At 45.3% G+C, this 20,392-nt stretch overlaps 1 protein-coding gene across 3 annotated transcripts in view; it reads left to right on the forward strand.

Annotated features, from left to right (window-relative positions):
* RAF1 (Raf-1 proto-oncogene, serine/threonine kinase) overlaps positions 1-20,392 on the forward strand; it is a 73,509-nt gene that overhangs the window by 49,840 nt on the left and 3,277 nt on the right. For all 3 annotated transcript variants that reach the window (XM_069560982.1, XM_069560983.1, XM_069560984.1), the window contains 10 exons: positions 2,375-2,487; positions 4,384-4,486; positions 4,778-4,935; positions 7,002-7,100; positions 9,159-9,312; positions 12,294-12,321; positions 12,430-12,557; positions 12,906-13,023; positions 18,417-18,501; positions 19,125-19,301. In XM_069560982.1, the coding sequence (XP_069417083.1) occupies positions 2,375-2,487; positions 4,384-4,486; positions 4,778-4,935; positions 7,002-7,100; positions 9,159-9,312; positions 12,294-12,321; positions 12,430-12,557; positions 12,906-13,023; positions 18,417-18,501; positions 19,125-19,301 (1,163 nt within the window). The remainder of the gene's footprint in view (positions 1-2,374; positions 2,488-4,383; positions 4,487-4,777; positions 4,936-7,001; positions 7,101-9,158; positions 9,313-12,293; positions 12,322-12,429; positions 12,558-12,905; positions 13,024-18,416; positions 18,502-19,124; positions 19,302-20,392) is intronic.

The raw sequence follows: 20,392 nt of genomic DNA on the forward strand, positions 1-20,392 counted from the left end.
TGTCTGCAGTGATTTTGGAGCCCAAGAAAATAAAATCTACCACTGTTTCCACCTTTTCCTCTTGTATTAGCAATGAAGTGATGAGACCGGATGCCATGATCTTTGTTTTTTGAATGTTGAGTTTCAGACCACCTTTTTCACTCTCCTCTTTCATCCTCATCAAGAGACTCAAGTTCCTCTTCACTTTCTGCCATTAGTGTGGTATCATCTACATATCTGAGGTTATTGATATTTCTCCTGGCACTCTTGATTGCAGCTTGTGATTCATTCAGCCCAGCATTTCACATGATGTACTCTGCATGTAAGTTAAATAAGCAGGGTGACAATATACAGGCTTGATGTACTCCTTTCCCAATTTGAAACCAGTCTATCGTTCCATGTCCGGTTCTAACTGTTGCTTCTTGACCTGCATATAGTTTTCGCAGGAGACAGGTAAAATGGTCTGGTATTCCCATCTCTTTAAGAATTTTCCATAGTTCGTTGTGATCCACCCAAAGGCTTTCACATAGCTAGTGAAGCATACAGTTAATTGGACTTCCGTGGTGGCTCAGATGGTAAAGTGTCTGCCTACAATGCGGGAGACCTGGGTTCAGTTTCTGGGTTGGGAAGATCTCCTGGAGAAGGAAATGGCAACCCACTCCAGTATTCTTGCCTGGAAAATCCCATAGATGGAGGAGCCTGGTAGGCTACAGTTAATGGGGTCGCAAAGAGTCGGACACGACTGAGTGACTTCACTCAGTGAAGCAGAAGTAGCCGTTGTCCTGGGATTCCTGTGCTTTCTCTGTAATCCATCGAATGTTGTCAGTTTGATCTCTGGTTCCTCTGCCTTTACTGAACTCAGCTTGTACATCTGAAAGTTCTTGGTTCACGTATTGCTGAAGCCTAACTTGAAAAATTTTGAGCATAACTTTGCTAGCATGTGAAATGAGTACAGTTGTATGGTAGTTTGAACATTCTTGAACATTGCTGTTCTCTGGTATTGGAATGAAAACTGACCTTTTCTAGATGAAGACTGACCTTTTCCAGTCCTGTAGCCACTGCTGAGTTTTCCAAATTTGCTGGCATATTGAGTGCAGCACTTTAACAGCATCATGTTTTGGATTTTATGTATTTGTTTTAAAAATGTGTTTATTTCTTAGTTCCCTGATCAGGGATCCAACCTATGGCCTTTATGGTGGAAGTGGAGAGTCCCGAGGTGGAGAGTGCTAACCACTGGACCACCGGAGAAGTCCTCCTTTTAGGATTTTAAATAGCTCAGCTGGAATTCCACCACCTCCACTAGCCTTATTTGTAGTCGTGCTTTCCAAGGCTCACTTCACTTTACATTCCAGGATATCTGGCTTTAGGCGAGTGACCAGACCATCAGGATTATCCGGGACATTAAGACCTTTTTTTTTTTTTTAAAATAGTTCTTCGTATTCTTGTCTCTTGATCTCATCTGCTTCTGTCAGGTCCTTACCCATTCTGCCCTTTATCCTGCCAGTCCTTTCATGAAATGCTCCCTTGATATCTCCAGTTTTCTTGAAGAGATTTCTAATCTTTTCCAGTCTCTTGGTTTCCTCGTTTCTTTGCATTGTTCACATAAGGCCTTTTTATCTCTCTTTGTTCTCTGAAGCTCTGCATTCTGTTGAGTATATCTTTCCCTTTCTCTTCTGCATCTCTTCATTTCTCAGCTATTTGTAAAGCTTCCTCAGACAGCCACTTAGCCTTCTTGTGTTTCTTTTTCTTTGGGATGGTTTTGGTCACTGCCTCGTGTACAGTGTTATGAACTTCTGTCCATAGGTTTTCAGGCACTCTGTCAGATCTAATCTTTTGAATCTAATACTACTCTTTGTGTTATTCTGAAAAATATTTTCCCCCAGTTGAGATGGGGGGACCTGTCCCCCTTCTGACAGGTCATTGGAAGTAGTATAGTCAGAGCACAGCGTGACACGTGCTGATGCTCAGTGCTTTATTCCAGCTCTCGCCTATCGCTGGGCATCCTGGTTGTTTCCCCTGTGTATGTATTTGCCGTTATATTTGGCTCTTGAACAACTTGAGGGTTATGGGTGCCCTCCCTGTGTGCAGTTGCAAATTCAAATATAATTTATAGTCAGCCCCTGGGTATGTTGCTGTGTATTTCCTGTTCCGTAGCCTTTGGATCAAACAACCACGACTCATGTAGTACTGTAGTATTTATTACTGCAGAAAGGCCACGTGTAAATGGACGTATGCAGTTGAGAGCCGTGTTGTTCAAGGGTCAGCTGTCCGAGCAGCGCTCTTCTACATTTTCTCCATACACCTTTACGGACCGATGCCTTTATTCTATGCTTACTTTCCAAGGAGTATGCTTGCACAGCCTGTGTTTGTTCTAATGGTGGTCCTTCGTTTGTAGGTCAACGTGCGGAATGGAATGAGCTTGCATGACTGCCTTATGAAAGCTCTCAAGGTGAGGGGCCTGCAACCAGAGTGCTGTGCAGTGTTCAGACTTCTCCACGAACACAAGGGGTAAGAGCTTGGAAGTCAGCCAGGTCTTCCTTCACACTAGTAAGGATCTCCTAGCTTCAGATCGTAACTCTTTTCCATTAAACAAAAACAAGTACTTGCTTCTTATTGAATAGTGAATATTTGAATATCTTATTTATAAAGAGACAGCTTAGAAAAGTAAGATACCAAGAACTTGAAAATTTTGCTTAAATATCACATTGGAAAATAAAATACATGTTAGGTGTTAGATACTGTTTCACACAAGGAAGCAGTAATGTCAGATGGTATGTTTTTTGAGAGCAAGGCTTTTGTGTTTGCTGTAAGGCAGTTAACAGAATGGGGACTCAGAAAGTGTTTGCCTTATTTATAGTTAAAGAATGTTGTCTGTAAGAGAGAAACTTTTACAATTCACTCATTTTTATTCAGTTCTACTAAATCCCAGCAGTTTGACAGACACAGGGGTAAAAGATGCAGGAGAATTTGCCTCAGGGATTATCCATATAACATGCTATTTCTAACGATGGTGGAAGGATAGAGACATCACCTCACAGTCGAGGAGTAATAATGATAAATACCCTGAAGCATCAGAGCTGTCTGTGACCATTGGTTACCTGTTATCTTCCCCCCAGAAATCTGGGGTGATACCTTAACTTTCCCTTCTTTTTTCGCTTGCATGTTTTACTTTTCAAGGTGCTCCCTAGTTTGAGAGAGGAGCCTAGGGAATGAGTCTGCTCAGAAGGGTGAGGATAAAGTCATCTGTTGATGATGCTCCTTTCAGCTTCGGAGGCTTTTTGCTGAAGTGCAGATCTTTGAAGCAGATGCCAGCTCTGTCTGGTACAATTGTGGGTTGGTCCCCAAACTCGTACATAGAGCTCCTTAGAGACTGGGGCGCTGAGATGGTGGGGGGGGTTGGTGCTTGAGCCCCCTGGGTCTCCAGGCGTGTTTGTTTGGAGCCATCCTCAGTTCTCCCTTGGGTGGAGAGCACCTGAGGGCTGATCAGAAAACAGCACGACCCTCACCTTCGCCACTAGGGCGAACTGGGGTCAGGTTGGGTTTCCTGTACCCTGTCCGGGGAACCGTACTAAGGAGTGGATTGTCTCCTGTTCGATAGTCAGAGAGATGGCTCTGAGGGCTTCTTGTGGGTGAAGGGAGAGGCTTGCGTGGTGCCGTGGACGCGGTGTCCTCTTCCTGTCCTGGGCCGCCTTCCTTCAGGAGGTGGGCCGATGGACTGCGTAGGACACGGGAAAGGAGCTGGGCGTTCGTTTCCACTGACATGTACCTGCTTGTATGTCTCATGTAGGCACAGAAAGAATAGTTTCAGAGTAAATATTAAGACACTTAATGTCTTTCCTCAGTTTTATATTTATAGACGATAAACAGTTCTACAGAGTTGAGCCCATTATTAATAGAAAAAGTGCATTTTATTTGTGATTCCTTTCTACCTATTTATTTTCAAGAGTGAAATAGGCTAGTGAAGATTAAATTTTGCTACTCTCACAATATTTTTAACCCGTTTTACAGGATTTTTATAGGATTCTAATGTTTAACGATGTCTCTAGTTTATTGCAGATTTTCTTTATTATGAGATTGTTTTATTGCATTGTTTAAAGAAAACTTTATTCTAAGAGTACCCATTTGGAGTCTGACTGACCTAGATTCCAAATAGGCCCTTAAACTCTGTGTAGCCTTGAGCCAAGTCACCTTCTTAGAGCCCCAGTTCTCTTATTTTTAAGATGGAGGTAAGAATGCCTGCTTTATGGATTTGTCGTATGAATTAAATGTTAGTGTTGTATGGGGCTTTAAGTTTTATGTTTATGTAGCATGAGCTAAATGGTATTTATTGTTTATTGGTATTCAACTCTTTTACCTTGTTTAAATATTTCCCTTTTGTGTTATGGTTTTAAAAATCCTCTTTAGTAAAAAAGCACGGTTAGATTGGAATACTGATGCTGCCTCGTTGATTGGAGAGGAACTTCAAGTGGATTTCCTGGATCATGTTCCCCTCACAACACACAACTTTGTAAGTGGCGGATCTCTTCTCTCTTTGTGGTATGTTGGGTGCTTTGGCTGGCACAGTAGGAATTTCTCAGAGATAATAAGCATGCATGTTGTTGGATTGTTTAAAGCTATGCTATTATTGTTTACAGTAAAGCAGTTTAGGTTTCACTAGATCACAGATGTACCTCAGTTTCTGTGTATAAATTTTATTACAAATGTTGGAAGTGTGATTCTCCATTGTAATAAAACCTCGAGGAGGAAATTATTTTGTCTTTGATTCAGCATAATTTACTCACCTGTGTTCTTGTTGCAGGCTCGGAAAACCTTCCTGAAGCTTGCCTTCTGTGACATCTGTCAGAAGTTCTTGCTGAATGGATTTAGATGTCAGACTTGTGGCTACAAGTTTCACGAGCATTGTAGCACCAAAGTACCCACTATGTGTGTGGACTGGAGTAATATCAGACAGCTCTTGTAAGGCATTGTTCTTTTTTCAAAGAACATAAGGGGATAGGGAGGTATAAACCCCCTTGGGGGATGCATATTGTATATTTGACTGACAGGTCTGGGTTTTAGACTCTCTAAGTGATCTGGAAATGATTTCCTTTAGAAATCTGACAGTTCTGAAATTAGTTAAGTTTTAGTTTGGCTTGTATACAACTTTCTAAAACGACCTGGGAGGATTGTCAACTAGAGATTGATATACTGTGATTCTGTAAGAGAAAGAGCACGGTGACATGGACAGCCCCCAGGGTTACTAGGTTGCTAGGAGACACTCCTCTGTATTGTATTAAATAATGCTGAAGAGACCTCTTCTTCAGAGAAGGAGTAGTTGGTATGGTTGGTGCTGTTTTCTTCACCTCAAACTAGGGAAAACATCAGTCTTCAAATGATTTTACAGTAAACCTTAAACACATATATCTCTCTGACGACAAGCCGGTTACTCAAATATATTCCATATAGACAAGCTATTTTTTTTAGTAAGGTTTAAAGAAGTATTCCAGAGCATCTCTTAAAACCTGTGAACAGGAATAGGAGACGTCGGAGTTGCACTTCACCCCTTTCTGAGGGCACCAGAAAGATGAGGGGCGTGTCACCATTAAGCCACCGTGGGGGCATCTGTTTTGCTTTCGTGGCAGTCACATGTGGCTTTTGCAGAGAGAACTTTGTAAGTGGCCCAGATTTTGGAGTCCAGCAGACACTGGTCAGAATCTCACTGTTGCATTAACTGACTGTTAATCACTTCTGAGCTTTGGCTCACTCATCTGTAAGAGGGGGCATTCTCCTGGCTGCAGCATTCGTGTGAGCCTTGTGAGAGAGAATGCACGAGCTTTCTAGTCACTGAGTGCTCGTCTCATGGAGGGAAGATGCCCAACTGATGTGAATATCACTTTTTTCTATGTATGACTTTTGGTGCTAATGGTGATCTGTCCTCTCATACTTCAGTCTTACCATTTGTGCATTTCTGAGACAGAATGTTTCCAGAAAAGCTATATGATTTAGGTTACAAAGTGCCCTACTACATATAGATTAAAAAAAAAAAAACACATTATTTTGATGTAGTTGGACATTAGGCCAGTATTTCCTAGAACTGCACGCTAGAGACTCTGTGTTCATTGGCAGGTCAAGATTGTTCGTGTTCTGTAGTCACTAGGCCAGTCACTTAGGTTGGTAGTCCATTGGTGGACTCCCCAGGTGGCTCAGTGGTAAAGAATCCATCTGCGATGCAGGAGACCTGGGTTTGATTCCTGGAGAAGGGAATGGCTACCCACTCCAGTATTGCCTGGAGAATTCCATGGATAGAGGAGCCTGGCGGGCCACAGTCTGTAGGGTTGCAAAGAGTTGGACGTGACTTGAGCTACTTAAACAACTTACTCTGCTGCTGCTGCTAAGTCGGTTCAGTCATGTCCGACTCTATGTGACCCCATAGACAGCAGCCCACCAGGCTCCCCCGTCCCTGGGATTCTCCAGGCAAGAACACTGGAGTGGTCTGCCATTTCCTTCTCCAATGCATGAAAGTGAAAAGTGAAAGTGAAGTCGCTAAGTCGTGTCTGACCCTTAGCTACCCCACGGACTGCAGCCTACGAGGCTCCTCCATCCACAGGAGTTTCCAGGCAAGAGCACTGGAGTGGGGTGCCATTTCCTTCTCCGATGAATGTGGTTGGCTCTCATCATAACCGACATGCCCATCCACGTCCCCTCCAAACTGCCCACAGTAGAAAGGAAAAGACTGAAACCCAGAGAGAGAAAGTGACCGCTGCTCTGAGGGGCTCCTGAGTCTCCTACCTGGCTTCAACTCTGAGGCCTCATTGTTGATCAGGGGCTGCCGAGCTGCTGTGTCTGAATCCTCTTCCCCTCTGGGATCCTGTGGCCCAGTGGACGTGAGCAACAAGAAATAGCTGGCCAGCAACTTAGTCTGGGTAGCCTAAAATGGTCCAGGAAAGTGTGACTAGGAGAAGCTGAGTTTGGAAGGCCAAGCAGGCTGACTGTAAAATCACTATCACAAGTCTGTAAACCAGCCTTTCTCTGATTTCATTTAGATTGTTCCCAAATTCCACTGTTGGTGATGGCGGGGTCCCAGCGCTGCCTTCTTTGACGATGCGTCGGATGCGAGAGTCTGTTTCCCGGATACCTCCTGGGTACTTTGCACCTACTGCTTTTATGGGAAGTTGTACTGGGGCAGGTGGAATTGAAAGTGTGAACACAGAGGACAGGAGTTCCCTTGGGGTCCCTTCTCTTTCCATGTAAACTGTGCAGCTTCTGTGGAACTCAGCATTGGTGTTAAAGCAAAATGTAGAACTTTCCTTTTGTTGTCCTTTAGTTCTTAAATTCTGGAAAATGAATACAGTTAATTCTGGTATTCTGGCATGTTCGTTATGTCTCATTTGTGTGTTTTGTTTTTGTATTTTTTATTGAAATGTAATTGCTTTACAGTGTTGTGTTACTTTCTCCTCTGCAGTGAAGTAAATCAGCTGTATGTATACAGGTGTCCCCTCCCTCTCCCACCCCAGCCCTCTAGGCTGTCATTTCACTGAGCTGAGCTCCCCGCGCGGTATAGCAGCGGCCCTGTAGATATCTGTTTTACACACGGTAGTGGATACATGTCAGTCCGAATCTCCCAGTTCATCACAGCCTCCCCTTCCCTCACTGTGTCTGCAAATCTTTTCTCTACGTCTGTGTCTCTAGGGCTGCCCTGCAGATAGATTCTTTGGAGCTGTGATTCCACATTCCACATATATGCATCAGTAGTTGACATTTGTTTTTCTCTTTCTGACTTAACTCTGTATGACAGACTCAAGATCCATCCACATCTCTACAGATGATCCTGTTTTTTCCCTTTTCTGGCTGACTGAGTTTCTCCTGTCTACACGTACCACATCTCCTCTCTCCATTCACTACATTTCAAAGACTTTGAGATTTGCCTTTGTCAGTATGCAGTGAGCCTCAGGGGAAGGGTCCCAAAATGATATGCAGTGATTCAATAAAAGTAAAACCCTCGACTTTGAAATACTTATTATGGCCTTGCATTGCTAAAACCATGATGTTTAATAAACTGCTATCTTGAAAAAATCTAATTAGATTTTTAATATAAAAAATCCATTTTAATGTGCCTGTAAGTTTGCACATAATCTGTCTTTACTCTGTTTTCCAACTTTAAAATCAGAGTTTTGTTGAGTTCACATGCCTCACTCAGTTCTACACATGAATTTGGAACCTAAAATAATTCTACATCTTTGCCCCAAATATCTGACTTTAATTTATATGTAGTCATATAATATTTAATGGCCTTTGTAAAACTAACATAGAAATTATTCAAGGCAGCATATCTTAGAATAAGGAATTTGTATTGAAATGATACTTGGATGTATTAGTGTATGACCTTATTTTTCTTGATAATTTGAAAAGCATGTCTTTCTGAAAAACTGTACTTGCTTCTGAATATTTAGATAGAAGAAGCCAGGCCTCTGAGGCCATTCATGTTGAATTGCCTGGAAAGGCAATTTTTCAAGGCCATGAAATAATTTCTCTTGAAAAACTCTTTCATCCCTTGAATTCATGCATGGTGCTAACCTTGTCTGAACAAAACCCAGAGTAATCTTTTGAGCAAATGACAGTGTTACGCTGAATGCATGTTTCCAGTTCGCTCGTGGGAGAGTGGCATTGGGTAAAAGAAGCCAGTGATAAATGTCAGAGGTATGCAGATCTGAAAATCAAAGTCATTGTAATTGATTTTGTGAGCTGTTTATGGGGAGAGGATGCCCATGAGTAAAGCGCTACTTGTGTGCAGGCACACTGGTCAGGTCTAAGATGGTTAGAAATCTTCCTTCAGGTTTTCTCATTTAGTCTCGAAATGAACCTGGGAAAGTTCAGCTAGCTTAATTGTACAGGGTAGTGTTGAGATGGTCTAAAATTTTGGAGTATTCTGTAGACGTGATTTATTGAAGTATCATTTCTTTTTACATGAATTCTGAGCACATATGTTATTTCCTTTTTAAAAATTTGCATGCAGAGGCACCTCAACAGAAGAAAAATTGTAAGTGGTGCATATTTAGATTGACGAAAGGAATACTTTTGTCGAAGGTCATAGTGTAAGTAGGGTTTGCCCCGAGTATGTTAATGAAGTAAGTAGTTGAAAGATTTTTCCATTCCAGAGGCCTGAGTGTCAACTGTGGACTTTTGTTTCTCCTTGTGCCTAGTTCCCAGCACAGATACTCCACACCCCACGCTTTCACATTCAGCACCTCCAGCCCCTCCTCTGAAGGCTCCCTCTCCCAGAGGCAGAGGTCGACGTCCACGCCAAACGTGCACATGGTCAGCGCCGCTCTGCCCGTGGACAGCAGGATGATTGAGGTAACGGCCCGCGGGTGGAGGCAGGAGTCAGCCGTTGGGCGGGTTGACAGTTGTGTCCGAGAGGTTTGGGTTTCTAACCTGGTAAGGAATGTTGCAGCAGTTTCTGAGGCCCTTGGACTTTCTGAGTTTTTTATTCACTATATCCTCAGACTAGCTTAATAATCCTGTTGGTATATCATTCAAATGGAGAACTGAAATTTCCTGAAGAGATGTTAACATTTGAGCTCATTGTTTCCAGGTTAGATATGAAGAGAATTTCAGCGAACTGGTGGATAAGTTAGAATAGAGAGTCCTGTTGTTTTGGAGGGGGAGTGGGGAAAAGGAAATAACAGTGATGGAGGGCTGTGAACTCTCTGAAAGACTTGTGTTTTATTTAGAAATAAAAGGGTGGAGGCCTAAGATTTTAATAAGCAAGTATTTAGGGATATATGAAAGTGCCCAAAGCTAGTGTTTTCAAACTGCTGCTTTTTCTTTGCTTTGCTTTATGGTATGTTCTATTTGTTTGGTTTGCTTTCTGGTTCATCTTTATTAACAACTGAATACACTTAAAATACTTCCTTTGTTCTTTATTCTTCTTATTTCTCATTGCTTTGGACTAGAATAACAGCCTGAATGCTTCTCCCAGGGCGTGGTCCAGACGATTTTGTGTGAGGGGAAGAGTAGGTATTCTTCTTCATGCCTTTGCTTTCTTGTAAACTAACAGGATTTCTTAGACTGTCAGACAGTAGACTATCAAAAATGAGACAATCACTGCATTTTATATTTCTCATCAGACTTGCTTTCATGTTTTCTTTTTGGCAGCAGCATATTTAGGAGTTTAAAAAAATACCAGTTTCTCAGGTGGGATATTGAGTCTAAGGGTATTAAAAATTGTTCTTTAAAAATAATTTTCAACCGGAGACTAATGCTAGTTTATTTACTTCATGTTGTACACCGTCAGGATCCTGTTACGTTTTGTTTAGAAACACAGTGATTCAGCTTGGTTGGTACACCCTGGAAACCCTGTGATAAGAGGTTTCTTAGAATCAGACAGCTGTGCCCTGTCTGCCTCCTGAATTGGTCCTTGAAAAACCTCAGGGCCACCTGCGCCCTCAGACCCAGCTCACCATGCTCAGACCTCAGTCATTCCTAACATACTTGTCCTTTGAATGTGGGGTCTAAACTGGTCACTTAGGGGCTCTTGGGTCATAACACGATTATTGTGAGGTTGTGTGTATGCAGACTATGAATCTTATTATTTTATTGTGATGAGCCAGTTTATACCAGTAATATAGCCAGTAGTATACCAGTTTTCTTCTGATATATAATCTGTTCTTGTATAAACACTGTATTATAGTTGGAGAGAACAGTAACTGTGAAAATTCTTGAATTGTAGGATAACTGGCACATCTGTTGTGCTTAATCCTGTCTGTACTTCAGAAGCAGAGCAAAATTTTGACTCCTGTGTTTTAAAATTTTGATTCAGCATTTTTAAAGTACACTTTCTTGCTTTGTATAAACCATCTTAGTTCTCTTTAATATTTAGATTTCAAGATGACAGGTCAATCCAGCTGTAGAAATTAGCACAGAAAAAACAGGGAAGAAAATTACTATGGCATTAAGAAAAAAATCCTAATGCACGGGGTATATAATTCTGGTCAATAAAAATACATTGTGCCATGCTTTGATTGAAAACAATAGATTAGTTGAATAATAAAACTACAGCTGGTAAATATCTACTGAAATTCAGGGTTTTTTTGGATAAAGGATTGTCCACCTGGCAGTCATCTTGTCATTCGTAAAAGCATGCAGATTCCTAGATTTCCCACCTTTTCTCCCAGACATTCTTAGATCAATTCTGCTGGTGGAGGGGCTTGGGAATCTGTGTTCTCACATACCTCTCCAGGTAATTCTGAAGACTGACCAATTTGGGGAACCCTGGAACCAAGCTTTATTGGTAAACTCTGAAGATGGAGCTGCCAACGTTGGGGGGCTTGGCCTGTGATTTCTCTCATCTCTTGTAAAGATACCACAGAGTGCAAGCATTTTGATAATAATTCTGTGAAAAAAGTATCTGTGGTTACACAAGGAAAACAGAGTAGGACTTCCAAGAAAAATATCCTTTTCAAGGATATGGGGATGAAGTGGTTTTATACTGTTGTTATTTATATACTCCAAGTGAGCTTTTTATAAAATGGGGATTTAGGCCTCATGGGAGAGCCCTGTGATTTAAACTGTTCCAACTGAACAGTTTCTAATAAATTCTAAAGGTAACCTTTGCCCTCTCACCTGAGTAGAATGTGGCTCATTTCCGAGTGCACCCACAGGGTCTGAGGAACACTTTGTGATGAGTGCGCTCCTGGCTGAGGTCCTTGGGTGGTATTTTTAGTTCCGTTTCTTCCACCTGCTGGTTGTGTGGCCCTTGCCACACCCCTTTGCCTGTTTCCATAAGTTTTCTTATATGTAAAAAGTAGGTTTCAGACTAGGGGATTTATGGTTCTCCCAGCTTTCCATGATTTTAGGCTTGGTTAAAGTATGTAGTCATGGTGCTTACCCTTCGCAAGTCTAACTCCTAGGGGAGTAAGAGTGAACTGGGCACTGAATCCCTTGCTAAAAAATATTATTATTCTCTTTTTTTGAGCTTCAGTGGAGCAAGGTCCCCAACCATTGGAAATCTCTCAGCTTGATAGTGACTTTGTTAGCCTTCCTTTAAAGAGTACCAGTCTGCTGTGTGCATTGCTTTCTTCAGAGAAATAAGAATGTCATGTCCATCGTGTATGAGAAACTAGCGTCAGTCCTCCTATGTGATAACAGTCCTGGAGATACTGGCCACAGACATTTGATGAATTGAATCGAAGAAACGTTAGTGTATGTAATTAGACCTTTTGTGATGTAGAGATTTTATAATCTCTTTTGCTCTTGTAAATCCTTATCCTCCGTCTCCCTCCCCTAGAGAACATCTTTTCTAGGGCAGAAATTGACACTTTCCTTTTCTGTTTCAGGATGCAATTCGAAGTCACAGTGAATCAGGTACTTGCTTAAGTCATTTAGCAGATAGTAATGGGCTCTTTCTCTTTATGCTGTTGTATATTCTGTTGGCTTATCCATGAGTGGATCCTGTTTGTCTTGTCTATTAAGGCTCCCCTTCAGCCTTGTCCAGCAGCCCCAACAATCTGAGCCCGACAGGCTGGTCACAGCCCAAAACCCCTGCGCCTGCGCAGAGAGAGCGGGCGCCAGGCTCCAGCACCCAGGAGAAGAACAAAATTGTGAGTGTGCCCACAGCACCCCCTGCATGTCCGGGTTCAGCAAGAGAAGCCTAGTCAGAAATGGGGATGCCGTTAATTTTAGGGCTGGGCAAGGCTAACTAAGCGAACATGTTACACGTGTCAGTGCTGTTTTTCGCATGCTTGCACCAGAAAACTTGCTGGTTTGTTGCAAGGCAGGGCACAACTAAAATCATATTTTCTCAAATGACAAAAACTAGACTTATAGTTAATAGGTATTTTTGAAAGATCTGGGAATGGATGGAGTTGGGTTGGTCCTTTCTTTGGCACCCTCATGAAACAGAGTTTTAACCATTCATGGAACATATTAATGATCTGTGCTTGCTTTAGAGGCCTCGTGGACAGAGAGATTCGAGCTATTACTGGGAGATAGAAGCCAGTGAAGTGATGCTGTCCACTCGGATTGGATCAGGCTCCTTCGGGACTGTTTATAAGGGCAAGTGGCATGGTAAGTTTGGTACCCCCTGCCCCCGCCAACTACCAGGGTGAAGTCCTGTTTCAATCCAGAGAGGGCCAGGCGGGCTCACAGCAGCACTGTCCAAGGGTACCTATTCTGTCTCAGTGACATTGCACACTGTTCTTTGTAAGACTCAACAATCTATAATTGGTACAAAAAAGTTTTCAGGATAACTTGAAATCGGTGAACAAGGGTTGAACACTATAGTCAAATGTCACAGTCTCTTCTTTCTTATAAATTGACTAGATAGTGAACCTGGGAGGGACATGCTTTGAAGCTCCTTAAATGTGTTTAAGAGTCTGTTAGGCTCATGCATTCCAGCAAGTTAAAACTGGCAAGGCCCTTAGAGATTTTACATGCAGAAAAGCAAGGTCTCAAGAAGGGGAACTGGCACACCCATGGTCAGACAGTCAGCACATTAAAGCCTGGAGCCTCCTAAGGCAGAATATCTTTGCTCTGCCCTGGAATTGGTTGTGGGAACCTCTGTCAGATAGGAATGCACAGACTGTATTCTTGAATCTGTATGGAGTTGATGTTCTTATTTGAATGGAAATACTTCGTCACTTGGAAGAAACTTTCTATTTTAAGGTCTGTAGCCACAGCTTCTTTATTTTGGCAACACGCTTAACATTTCTCTGTCAGGTTTTTATTGCCTCGGCCTTTAGAATGTCAGCAGATAGAGTATTTTCTTGAAAATGCTACATGTTCCCCAAAAGACATCTCTCCTAAATTCAGATTTTAATAAAACAAAAAGGCAAGCAAGTAGGCCACCAAAAGCCCCACAAAACTACACACAGAATCTAGAGTGCCTGCATTTCTACTTTGGATGCCACCGTGTTTATCTTTACACATAAGTGGACAAAGGCTGAGAGAAGTCATGAGCATAAAATGCGTTGGAGCATTAAGATTCAACTTGTTAACAACTGAGAAACACTGGCAGCATTGCGAGTAGCATATTCATTCACCTATGGGTTTTCCTATTACAACTAACCATCTGACAAGTCTCTGGTTCTTTGTGAGAACTGAGAAAGGACTGAATGTAAATTACATGAAGGGGGATTCAGGTCACCAAGAAATTATGCTATTGCTGAATATTTTGTAAATAGATGTCAGAAATGTCTTGGTGATCCCTTAGAAAAGAAAAACACAATTTTGTGAGATAGAGTGCTTATATTTGAGACAGCAAGCCTGTAAGTAATTGCAGGAAGTGGAGCAGAAAATACTTCTTTTAATGCTTCCATTAGGAGCATTTTATCATTTTTATACATTTTAAAGCCTCTGCCAAAAGCCAGTTACATGCAGTTTAAATGTTGCCCAAATTTAAACCTCCTCCGATTGAGCACTTTTATTGGGGGTTCATAAGTTTTTAGAGCATTAGATTTGCCACAGTACTGCCTTTGAGATTGTAGATTTTCTCTTAGTTGTGAGCGTGTGGATTACTGTAAGGAGGTATATTGCGCTAGTGTTACTTCCATAAAGACAACTGTTAGAATGTGGATAACATCTAATGCTTTCAATTCTAATTTTTCTGAGTTAAGAGTCTCAAAAGTCAGAGGAGTGAGGAGCCGTGGACTTTTAGGTCAGCCTCTCAGAAAGCAAGCTGTGGTCTGCAAATGAAGACGAAGGAGAGGGTCAAGGAAACCATGATTTCAAGAGTGAATGTTTTATGCTATGCTTGCTTCCTTTTTTGCCTCCCCCCCATGCTTTTCTGATTCCTATATATATAATATAATGTTTTATTCGATTCCTTAAAAATTATAGCTGTTTTGGTGATTTTTAAATGCTTTTTATTTTTCCCAGCTGCAGAACAAAAATAAAAAAACAGAAAAGGTCTTAAAGCAGCCAAGGTGGAGGCCTCAGATCCGTGAACGGAGCCTACTGACTTCACATACAGAAGAGACTCTTCGGGCCTGAGAGCCGAGTCTCCTTTTGAGTGTGAATTTGGCGTCTCCTAATTGCAAAAATGCATTAAAAACGATAAAGACAGCAGCTGAAGCTCTCAGACTGTTAGCAGGGTCAGTCTCTTAGGGCGAGAAGAGGTAGCAGATCCCCAGACCGAGGACACTCAGGGGCCCCAAGTGAGGTCTGCAGCTGGTGGAGCCATGTGTGGGGCCCCCAGCCCCACCTCAGGCTGAGGCTCATCTTGACTGAGTCAGTATAAAGAGGAGGAATGGGGTTCAGTCTGTTTCTGTTCTAGAAAGCAGGGTTGTGTACAGTAAGTTTTAGGCAATCCCAGATGATTAAAACAGGAAAGGTAATTGAAGTATAAAAAGGTAAAAAGGAAAAAAAAACCCACTTGAGATTCATCAGTGATGGCAGCTCTTTCTTCTTCAGTGGTGGATGAATCATACCAGCTCAGTGTCTTATTGAAACTGTGATAACCAGTAGCAATGTATCTTAGAGCTTGTACCACGTTTGCCTCTGACATTACTGTGGAGGGAAAGTGAGACGTTCTGGTTTAGTAGCGCCCGCGTCACATGGTCACTCAACAGTGGCGCTGAGCCTGCTGCACGGAGCGCTGAGAGGGCGATGCTGAGTGGTCCTGACGCGCCGGGCCCCGCGGGCCATCTCAGTGCCCGCTGCTCCCTGTCAGAGGCTGTGCCCGCTTCCAGCTCCAGAGCTTCAGACAGACAGCTTTTGAGTTCATGACTTGGCTTGCTGACCGGTGCCTCTTAGAATCCACTCATTTCTTCAGCCAGTGTTTCTTGAGCATTCTTCTAATACCAAGCATTTCTCTTAGGGCTAGGACTGAAGCCCTGAGCAAAATGGATACAAATTCTTTCTCTTACGGAGTTAATATTCTGGTGGGGATAATAACCAAGGAAAGCCCAGCAGATGGTGTGTGCTGAGCGCTCAGGAGGAACTTGGAAGAAGGCGGGTGAGGAGTGGCAGGCCTGGCTCCCGGCATTTAGTCGATGGGTCAGTGGGGAGTCGGTGAGGGAAGCAGCAGAGGTGGAGTGGGCCGCACCCCGGGCCTGTCTCAGGGACCCCAGGAGCTCTGAGGGGCTGCTGGGGAGGCGCGAGGGAGAGGCTGGGGCAGTGGGGTCAGGCTGTGGCCTGTGAGGGCCCGGAGAGACCCTGGTCTCACTGGGTGCAGTGGGCATCCTGGACTCTGCCCGGCCTTCAGGAGGCTGCCCAGCCTTGGCCTGAAGACCAGTGATGGGAGCTTCTGAGTGACCTGAAAACTCAGCCTCGCTCTGGGCGGTTCCCACCAGCAGAGAGCCTTTCTGTATGGGAGTTGAAATCGGTTTTCCTGTCTTGTTTGGCCATTGTTCTCAGCAAACTGGATCCCTGTGATGGCCTTCTTGGGGGTGCTGTGACCCAGACTGTAGTCTTAACGCACAGTCCGCTGGCAGAACTGCTAACCTGAGCTGGCGGGCCTCTGGGTCCCGTCTCCCCATCAGTGACGGGCACGGCCTGGGGAGTAGGGTTTGGACTTAAGAGAGAGTGATGGTGGAACAGAGAACAGATGACTGTTTAACAGGAGTCCGTCTTGTTCCCAGCTGCAGAAAGTAGAGGCTAGAGGGGGAGGGTGCCAGCTGAGCTCAGGTCAGGGGGTGTTGCTGGGGCAGCTGTGTGGCTGCTGCTGCCTTCTCTGCGGTTGCCATGCTGATCAGTCCACAGCGGGACTGCGTGTGCCCGTGTACCCGGGACTGCGTGTGCCCGGAGGAGAGCCGTGAGGGGGCAGGGCGTGCAGGGCGTGCTGACCAGGCTCAGCGTGGGGAGTGGTTCCCCCGAGGGGCGGCCAGCCTTGCCCGGCTCCCTCCCGCATCCTCCCCAGCCTGGCCCTTTGCGTCCCGCCCCGGCCGACCCTGGCCCCGGCCCTGCCTCTCGGCTGACTGCCGCATTGAGCCAGTTCACTTTCACGGGGTTCTGGCCTCTGTCCCTTACAGCCCTCCGTCAGCTCTGCCTGCGCCGAGCTGGGCCTGCTGCAGGCTCCCCCAGCCCCCTCCTGGCCTGCAGGCGTCGCAGCACACGCTAGCGTTTCCCTGGCCTCTCTCTCCTCCCCATCACCTCACTGCTCCTGGTGTTCCTCGTCCAGAACTGCCTCTTGCCTTGGCTGACCTCCCATCTCCCTCCGAAGACCGCCACCCTGAAGACCGCCACCCTCTCTGCTGGCATACTCGCTCCTCTCTGGGTCAGCGCCCTCACCTGCGTCTGTCTTGGCTCAGATGCTCCAGAATGGACAGTTACCCAGAAGGCTCTTGTCCGTTTGTCCGTCATCAGAACTTGGGGTCGGGGCTGCACGGTTCACCAGCTCCATCTGCCCAGGTAGAAGGCAGCTCTGAACACAGTGCGTCTCTGCCGTCCACAGGCAGCCTGGGCCCTCCGCAAATTCATGTGGCAGGAAATTGGTTAAGAACCAGTGTGGAAGCTGCTGTTAGGTGATTTTATTTTCACATGATGCAGAGATCGCAGGGCAGCAGTCCGTCATGAGAACCATCTCTCTACCATTTGGTGCCCCCCAAAGTGAAATGAGTGCCCCAGTGGAGGTGCCAGGGTGCTGCGGGCACAGGCTCAGGATGCGGGGGAACTCGGTCACTCTGGGGTGCCGCTGAGCTGGACTCCTCTGTCTGATCGCTTTCCCTGAAAGCTGGCGTCCCTGTAGGGCTTCAGGCAGTTTGTCGTCAGCACTGTTACTGAGAGTGGCTTCCAGATGAGCCTAACCTATAAAACAGAGTTGCTCTGTGGGTGTTTCTGAAGTTTCATGAAGAGTGGTTGGCAGTATGTTAGTTACAAGTACAGCTGTTGGACTGGGGTTCTAGTCTGGCTCTGGCTTTTTGGGCAGTGCTACCGTGGCCAACTGGCCTAGCCCCTGCATTGCTTATAGGGTGAGGTCAGCAGTGCTAGAGGGAGAAGGCAGCTGAGGATTGGAGCAGTGCCGCCCCGTGGAGGCAGCGTGCAGGCTTAGTGAGTGGTCAGGGGTCGTTGAGAGGATTGGTTTCTAATGGGATTGAAGGCAGAGGAGCTTCATTACAATGCAGATCTTTGAATCTGTGCAAGGAGCATCTGGGCCGTCACTGGCCCGCTTCTGGGCACCAGCCTCTGGCCTCGGAGACTCAGCATCTGCTGGGCGGTTCACACCCTGCTGCTCTCATCCTTATGGGCCCAGCTTGTGACGGTCACTTCACCACCGGGGATGCCAGGCTTGACAGGAACAGCTGAAACCGAGCCGGTTCAGGGCCTTGGGGTGGAGTTTTAAGGATAGTAGTATAACCTGTTTTTTTTTCAGCCACTTGAATAATTCAGAAATTGGCATAGTATTTGTCCTGTGTAGGTCTGTGATTTTTGAATAAGGGATTTACTATCTCTTCCTCAGACGAGTGTACGTGAAAAATGAAGTTAAGATCATTCAGCTGTACTGACTGTAAACTCATTTGCAGGAGATGTTGCAGTAAAGATTCTGAAGGTTGTTGACCCCACTCCAGAGCAGTTCCAGGCCTTCAGGAACGAGGTGGCTGTCCTCCGGTGAGTGGAGAGTGGGCCTCTGTGGAGCTGTGGAGGGGCGGGCGGGCCCTGCCTCTGGGGGCGTGCTCCTGTGGAGCTCCCTTTCGAGTGGAAAGGAGTGGAACCTTCTTCCAGCTCCTGTGCTCGTTAGGCCTTGAGAAGAGCTGCTTGATGGCACCGCCCTCCCACCGCCTCAGCCTCTGGGCTCACCACCTCAACAGCTCAGGTTCTGTTGCTGGGTTTTGGTTTGACATAGGGAGAAATAGGTTCTATTTTCATATTTATTTCCAAGAACTCTTTATAGCCAAATGGCCTTAATTTGGACTTCAAAACCATCAGCTTTTCAGTCTTTGTGGAGTCCCTGATTAAACTCAGGACTAGGCTGAGTGGATGAGTGACCCTGTGGGGAGCTTGTGGGGTCTGTGCTGCTGGGAGGGGACGCCTTCTCTGCCGTCCAGGCCGGCACCCGGGCGGCCGCCCTGCTAGCCCAGAGCAGCGGCTGTGTGGGCGCAGTCTGCCATGCTTGCTTTGCGAGCCCCGGGGTTGTAAGTGCGGCGGTGTCGGTAGCACACCAGCTGCGCTCGGGGGCAGGATGCACCTCCCTGTCTGCAGAAGCACAGAGCCTTTTGTTCCCCCCCCTCCAGCAAAACCCGGCACGTGAACATCCTGCTCTTCATGGGGTACATGACGAAGGACAACCTGGCGATCGTGACGCAGTGGTGCGAGGGCAGCAGCCTCTACAAGCACCTGCATGTCCAGGAGACCAAGTTCCAGATGTTCCAGCTGATCGACATTGCCCGGCAGACGGCTCAGGGAATGGAGTGAGTGGATGGCTTGACGAGTAGGAGGTCTGGGGTCCATGCACCTTGTCCCTAAATCAAAACCAAGATTAGGGAAAGCTCAGTCTGTTAAGTGGATTCTGTGATATTTTTGCACAGCTGGAAGTGAACCTGTGGGGTGGACTGAAAGAATGAGAATGTCAGGTTTCTTGCCTGAGCTATCTACCTGCTTAGAGCTCAGATTCAGGTTCCAGCTGCTGCCCTCAGAGTTCAGCCAGACACCCCAGAACACAGAGTGGGCCGGCAGCTTCTGGGGGGCACCACGCCTCTGAGGTGTAGCTGTCCAGTGTGGTTTATCCACCTGAGGGTTTATCAGATGTCACTTTTCTGATAATTTACATCACCGACTTGATGGACATGAATTTGAGTGAACTCCGGGAGATGGAGATTGAAAGGGAGGCCTGGCGTGCTGCGATTCATGGGGTTGCAAAGAGTCGGACATGACTGAGCGACTCAACTGAGCTGAAGTTGTGCTTGCAAGTGGTTTATAAAATCTCCTGTCGTGCTTGTAAAATTCATACGGAATTTGCATGGTATACATTTTCAGAAATGACTAGTGACTCGTTTTATTCAGAGTTGTGCAGCCATTACCACTATCCAATTTTAGAACATTTTCAAGATTAATTAGATGGAAGTCTTTTGTGTCTGGCTTCTTTCCCTTGGCATGTTTTTGAGGCGTTCATCTATGTTGCAGTGTGTTAGTACTGCAGTCCTTTCTGTGGCTGAAGAACAGTCGGCTGTACAGATATGGTTTTACTTGTTTATCAGCTGATGGACGTCTGGGTTGTCAGAATTACCTTTTGAATAAAACTGATGCTAAAAGACAACCCTGTTTGTGCTGTGGCCTTGCTTTCAGGTCTGAGTCCTAACAGGGACCACGCTGAACCAGGGCAGGACCAGTACCCGTACTGGGGTGGCCAAAAAGTTCAGTTAGGCTCTTCTGTAAGATGCAACCAAATAAATAACTGAACTAACATTTTGGCCAACCCCATAACTCCTCACCTGGGAGTCAGGCCTTCCAAATGGTTTGCTTCTTTGATGTAATTTGAAGGAAGCTGCTTTTTACCAATGTC

Source organism: Ovis canadensis, chromosome 19, assembly GCF_042477335.2.
Source record: "Ovis canadensis isolate MfBH-ARS-UI-01 breed Bighorn chromosome 19, ARS-UI_OviCan_v2, whole genome shotgun sequence".
Classification (NCBI taxonomy): Eukaryota; Metazoa; Chordata; class Mammalia; order Artiodactyla; family Bovidae; genus Ovis; species Ovis canadensis.